Below are 6,989 nucleotides of genomic sequence, written 5' to 3'. Positions count from 1 at the left end.
TGGAATCATAGCACGTGGTAGGACCCCTCTACAAATTGTGAATGGAAATCTCACCGGCGTGCGCTGTCGAGACGAAATTATTTAGCGCCATGTGATACCCTTCATCCAGGGATAGCAAAATCACATCACTTTACAACAAGACAACGCAAGGTCACATGTTGCACGTGTAGTCAGGGACGTTTTAGTTCAACAGCATGTCGTTGTCTTGCCATGGCCAGCTGTTTCTCCCGATTTGTCGCCGATCGAGCACGATTAGGATGAAATGGAACGACGTCTACGTCGTTTGCCGAATCAGCCGGTGACGTTGGCTTATTTAGGCCAGGCCTTAACCAACATCTGGAACAACATCCCACAAGCATATCTGAACACTTTTGTGTCATCAATGAGGCGCCGTTGTCAAACATGCGTGAATGCAAATGGTGCTTACACACGTTATTAACTTTGTTAATTTAATTCTTAATACCAGTGTCTTTCGAGTGTTCTGAAATTCATGTTGTTTGACGTTAACGTTAATGCATTATGAAATGTTGTAATGAATACATTAGTTAATAATATTACAAGAATTAAAAAATTGTTCATTGTAAAAAAAAATTATTATCTTTTTATGTATTAAATAATGCCCATTTCCCTTTTTCGCTAGTATATTTAAAGATAATGCTTTAATACATTGCGATAATTGTATTCAATATTTTTTATCTTAAGAATTCCTCTATAAATAATATATTATGTAAAATGTATACTTGTTTACCTTCCTCGTATCCAGAGAGGATTGTGTATACTGAGTAATATCTTTCGACTTCTGTATCACAGACTCCATTAGACCAGTCTGTAGGGTGTATGTTTCTCCAGGTACAATAATTCTTCCAAAATTGGACAAATTTTTCAGAATCATTGTAGAATCGATTTGGAATCATTCTGTCAAATCTGTCTGTATGACACAGAAAAATGTTGGAGATCACGAACAGTATTCAATATCAAAGTCCATAAAACTACAAAATATGAGCAGACCAAATACGGACCTCCAAAACATCAGAGGTGAGATCAGGTGCCATTGAGGAGTGAGCATCCCCTGTCGACCGGTCACAACCGCCGTGTGCTCCATGTCATGATCGGTAAATAACGGAAAAATCCGTCTTCAATTCAGTGTATAAATAATGGACTAACAATTAGTATGAAAAACGTCAGTCAGCATTAGACTCAATGATAAACTGTTTTTGCTGACAAGGTCATTGTATCGACAATATAACGAAATAATGACTTTAAACGAGACTGCTGATACTTTTGTTTCATCAACTTGTTTGTCAATAATTTACCTCGTTTTAGATATTGTTCATACGTAGAGCATGCTCTTGCGTATCGAATCAGCTGAGATATATAAACTCCGTATGCAGGTGATGAATGTATATTGCTGCATGAGTAAGGGAAGTTGACGATAGAAAAGTTAAAGTAATCACGTTTATCATAGAGCTTAGTTGTTAGATTACCATTAACGTCTTTTTCAAGTAAAATATTGAAGTATAAAGCAGATTTGTCAGACTCTGTGGTATCTTTTATCTCAAAATCACCAGGATATATCGTATCGGCAAATGAATGGAAATTACCATTGTTAATTGACAATAGGTCGTCGATATATCTATATGTCGATTTGAAGGCAACAGCAAGTGTTTTCTTCTTTTCACACATAAGGTTTTGCACAAATTCTGCTTCATATGAATACAAGAATAGGTTTGCTAATACCGGAGCACAATTGGCACCCATTGGAATTACAATAGTTGGGTGGTGACGTGTGAAAACAAAACAAAATAAATTCTAATTATGAAACATGCTAGGGAAAACCATTTTACAAATTCATCATAGATTTTGTGTTTTCGATTCCGATAGAAAACTTATAAGTCTTTGTGCAATTTTCAAGGAGTTGTCTAGAATATTTATTAGGGCTTAATTGAATGAGAAAATCAGAACACCCACGTTTAAGATGTGATTTTCATATTTGCGTTATCCAACTGGTTGGTATGATGTTTCGATATATTAACGAGCTTTAGGCATTTATTTTTTCAAAAATAGAGTTTGATAAGAAAATATAAATATGATATACTCTTTAAAACATCTGCATAGGATTTAGGAACGGTGCTTCTTCTTCCAGCAGGATTTATGGAGTTTAATTATAATGTATTGTAGACATTAAAAAATGTGTCTAAAAGAATCAAATCATAAATGTGCTGCAGAATTACATATTCATGTAAATACTTTATTTTAATAGGCATTCTCTGTAACCACTTAAACTTCGTTGCCATGCACGCACGGTCACCGATTTATTTTGATGAAACTTCACCCATGCTTAGTACTTGACACCGGAAACAAATATCAAACAAAATTTCGTTGCTATGTGTCTCGGTTGCTATGGCAACAGCCGGAAAAGTTTGAAAAATCGAGATTTTCAGCCACTTTAAATCTTGACTGTGGCTTAATAAAAACTAGAAAAAGCAACCAAACCATTCTCACAAAATCATGACACCTTGATGTCACTTATACTGTAAAGAAACTGTTTAGAATATATCTCTAAGTAAGTGGTAACAAAGGGTACATTTGGAATACATTTAAAATGCTGAAATATGCTGAAAAACACTCCGTATTCACTAATGGTAGGTGTTACATGCTCAAACTCAATCAACGACTTAAGAAAAACAATGAAAATGTTTGACCTTAAGTATATAAGTATAAGCAATATTATTCTATAAATAACTTTTATGGTTGCCATGGTAACACAGTGTAACCATGCAAAACCAGTAACTAAGATTGGGTTAATGCTACTGTCTTGAGGAAAAACATGAAAATTCAAGACTGGCAAATATGCATCCGTAGGACCTTGCAACACCAAAACCATAAGAAAATTCGGTATAATTGCTACTTGATAGTGTTACCATGGAAACAAAGTACCAGTGCTTAAAAGTGAATTATTTTTCGCTGCATTAAGAATTAAATTGCCATTTAATCAAGAAACAAATAAAAGGACTAAGCTTAAATTGTACTTATCTGTTAGAACTGAAGTTGAATATCATATATTCATAAAATTTGATGAATAAAACAACACTATTGCTAGGGTTACCAAGAAGGGAAAATGTTTGATTTTGTCTACTTTATATCAATATTAAACCCTGTGTGCCAACTTCTTGCATCCACTTAGAGATTGGATGATAGTCAAAATTAAAAGTCAAGTTAGCTGTTAATAAATATCTATCATAAAAGTTTTGGGATTCTACATTTAAGGGTACGTATCCAAGGAAAGAAAATATTTTTCAGGTTTTTAAGCATATATTTTCTGCTTATTTCCATAGCAACGCTCTATTTAAGGAATCTTATCTGAATTTTTTCAAATGGGAAAACTTGGAGCACACCAACATCTTATAAATTTGATCATTAATTATGAGGAAATGTGCTTTTTTTAAAAGATAGGATCAGATTTAAACATACAGAGTGTTACTTTGAAGGCTCTCTGTGATATAAAAACCTTGGCAACCATTGGCAACCAAAATGAAATATCATATTTTGTTCTTGGTATAAGTTTCAAGGCTCTTTTTTCTATTATTTGGTCACATTTCATCCTATAATTGCCTTTTATTTTTACGTGTATGACTTTATAAAATTCAATGATTTTTTTTTTACTTTTGAATAATTTGTTACCATAGTAATGTATGTAATAGTTGATTTACCAAACATGTTTATCATACATTTGAGACATCTGACCTTCAACTTTTGGAAACAGTCATTGCCAATTGTTTGCTTTGCCGCAATTGTTAACTATGGGGCTCTAAACATTTTTAAAAATGCCATTTTTCGAACTTTAAGACATGTTGCCATGGTAACTATAAAACATAGCAACCAATTTTTGTCTGATTTCAGTTTAGGGTATCAATGACTTTTATCATAGAGAGTTTGGAGAAATTCTGAGACTATGCATGCCACAGCTCCTATATAAAATTTCAAATCATTACAGAGAATGGCCCTTAAATCTAGCTTCACTAAAATAAGTGAAGGATACATACATGTACCTCCGATAAGTTGTATTTCTCTGTCAATCTTCCCCTCCATTACCAATCTCATTAGCATTAGAGATCTCTTGTCTTGTGGACTTGACACATCAAGGTTTAAGATATTGGACTCTGTTTCAATATAATATAAAGGGATGTCTGAGACCACATCCACGAAAAACTCTTTGTCTATATCACTTAGCAAACAGTTCTCTCTATAAGATTCCATTATCTCCCATCGTGTGTAACTTGGGATAAAATACACAGATAGGAGTTCTTCTTTGTTTTCAACCAACAGTCCCACCAATTCCCTGTCCTCCAGCTCTTTTAGCGTCTTCCAGACATCAACGTCTCCCATAAAGATGTCATCATGCAAAACAACATTTTCTTCTCCATACAGAAACATGGTGTAGAGAACGACACGCTGATTGTCTGTTAAATCTGATAACGGATCTGTCAGAAATATAATCATCTCTGATATATCAGTAAATATGACAAAATTTCAAAGAAAACTTCAACATTATATCAACAAAAAAACCAAACCAATTGCATATCTGTCAACAAAATCTCAAAAAAGGGACATAGGTGATTTATTACACTAATGATCGGTAAACAAAGAAATAGTTTTATAGTTTTAATCAATACATTTCATTGCTGTAAAAATGTAAGAATAAGAAGTTAAATATTCCTAAACAATTATTTCTATACGGTGAAAGAAAACATATTTCATATAAAATTTAAAAATTCATCGAATATGTAAGGAAAGAATTTTAAAATTTCCAAGAAAAGTTTAAAAGAGGGCAAAGATTTTACTCACCAGAGGTCAAAGGTCGGTCTCTGTGTTGAGAGTGATGCTCACTTATGTCGGACTTAATACTTGCGTCATCAGAAATGTTGCTTTTAGCAGAAGAAATGTTTGTCTTCAATGGTTCTCTTTTAACATCCTATTGATGAAATACCAACTTTTATCATAAATTACAATTTGTATAATACAGATCCGTATCATACTGAGAAGTCTATTACTTATGATTAATAAAGAGTGTGTTTTGTACATCTACGCCAGAACTAGTATGCTGTTATCATCGGAACGTAGGGGCTGGTATAGACGTAAATTTGTAGCCCTAACCTTAATGTATCATTTCTTTTGTTACATGAAACTGATTTTAAATGTCTTCAGCATTTAAGTATATGTTTAAGATATTATCTTATCTTTAAAAAAAATTGTATGATTTCCCTGTGCTTTTTTGTCTTATCAAAATATATAAACTTACATTTTCCTCCTCGCCTGTCCTTTCTTCACTATTTATCGTCTCAGCCATCATTTACCTGCTTACTCAACAACATGAACACACCATTACCTTGTTCTTCAATCGTCGGTGGTTGTCTTCTTTTTTTTAGATTGTAAACACGTATATGAAATAAATATATTTTATTGTATATACATGTGTGTTATCATTCTTGGTGTTTTATTGTATTCTTTCCATCCATATGGTCAAATATAACCTCACAATGGTCATCTGAAAAGAAATACACGTATTTTATAGATAAAGATAGGACTGTAGAACATTCATCAAATCTATTTGAATCATATTATCAATGTTGTACAACCTCAATCTATTATATGATGGCATATCCCCCTACATGCAAGATAAATTTACTGTATGTCAACATGCAAAATCAATATGTCAACATGCAAGATAATTAGGTCTACATGCAAGAAAATTATGTTAACATGACAAATTAAACATAAAAAGAATATGATTATAAAATGGGAAAAATTACTTACTTATGCCGGTTTCTGAAATCATACATGTACATGCAAGATGAAACATACTTATGTTGACATGTGACTTATTTATTCTAACATGTAACATAATTATGTAGACATGCCACATATTTATGTCAACATGTAAGATAATTATGTTAGTTAACATGCAACTTATATATGTCAACATGCAAGATAATAAGGTGCATGTCAATTAACATACATATCTCGCATGTTGACATATTCAAGCTGCACGTCGACATTATCATAATTATCTTGCATGCAACATAAATAAGTTACATGTCAACATCATGTTGTATATTATTTGAAAAAGTAGGGGCTACTGTTGTTTCACTTTATGATCAAAATGTTCATTTAAACAAAGGGATACGAAACTATATTGTATATTATCTAAACGAGGAAGCATTTCCAAAGAAATCAGAATCAATTTCCAAACACACCAATCACACTCTCCGGATCTGCACGGGATGCTACTGATGATCAAAGGTGTTGTGCCACAAATTTCCTCTGAATTGAAAGGTTAAAGCCACTCTAAATAGATTCTTAAGAGAAAGGCATCAGATTAATTATAAGTTGTGAAGTGGTAAATTAAACGGAGATCATGCGCCGTCTAACACAGGATGAGAGGACACGTGCCCTCGGTATGCTACAGGTTGGCACAAGACAAGTCGCTGTGGCAAGGGTAATGATTATTTTTCAGTCTGTCATCAACAGATAATGATCCAGACATCGTGCTACAGGGTCTGTTCAGGATAGACCACGATCTGATCGACCAAGGGCAACAACTCAGACTCAGGACAAATTTCTCCACACTATTGCCTTGCGAAATTGACTGGTAAATAACAGCAAATCAGATAAGGTCTCAACTTCCAAGGAATATTGGCTTGGTAGCGACTATCAGGAACGTGTTGGTATCGACCCTTATTCTTAAGAATCTCTCATCGTCTTTTTATGACTGTACACAGGGTTTCGAATGAATTGACAAATATTTCCTTAAATGGACATAGACACAGTTTCAGCTAGAATATTTAAATTTCTTTTTCCCTTTTTACAATTAGTTAACTAAGGTCGTTTCTAATGATTATAAATAATTTGAACTTCAGTTTTCGAGATACAATACAGATTTAGAGCTCGATATCTTTGTTTAATAAACTAGGTCCGTGTCATGGTTTTGT

At 33.3% G+C, this 6,989-nt stretch overlaps 1 protein-coding gene across 1 annotated transcript; it reads right to left on the bottom strand.

The window, feature by feature from the left end:
- Positions 1-635: 635 nt before the first annotated feature.
- On the bottom strand, positions 636-5,583 carry LOC134274757 (uncharacterized). Its single transcript, XM_062756992.1, has 4 exons — positions 5,300-5,583; positions 4,846-4,972; positions 4,044-4,481; positions 636-928 (listed from the first exon to the last, which is right to left on the bottom strand). Exons 1-4 carry the CDS (start codon positions 5,348-5,350, stop codon positions 693-695), a joined length of 852 nt encoding a protein of 283 aa, XP_062612976.1. The 5' UTR covers positions 5,351-5,583; the 3' UTR covers positions 636-692.
- Positions 5,584-6,989: the final 1,406 nt, after the last annotated feature.

Source organism: Saccostrea cucullata, unplaced genomic scaffold, assembly GCF_032062105.1.
Source record: "Saccostrea cucullata isolate Sc308-1 unplaced genomic scaffold, CSIRO_AGI_Scuc_v1 ctg7475, whole genome shotgun sequence".
NCBI classification, from domain to species: domain Eukaryota; kingdom Metazoa; phylum Mollusca; class Bivalvia; order Ostreida; family Ostreidae; genus Saccostrea; species Saccostrea cuccullata.
The sequence above is the reverse complement of the archived record's forward strand: the minus strand, read 5'-3'. Positions and strand labels throughout refer to the sequence as shown.

What these genes read in the sequence shown, in the direction of transcription:
- LOC134274757 (XM_062756992.1), bottom strand. Translation starts at nt 5,350, where the DNA reads ATGATGGCTGAGACGATAAATAGTGAAGAAAGGACAGGCGAGGAGGAA. An exon ending in GGACAGGCGAGGAGGAAAAT is followed by an intron (nt 4,973 to 5,299) that starts GTAAGTTTATAT and finishes TTTCATCAATAG; the next exon opens with GATGTTAAAAGAGAACCATT. An exon ending in AGACCGACCTTTGACCTCTG is followed by an intron (nt 4,482 to 4,845) that starts GTGAGTAAAATC and finishes TATTTCTGACAG; the next exon opens with ATCCGTTATCAGATTTAACA.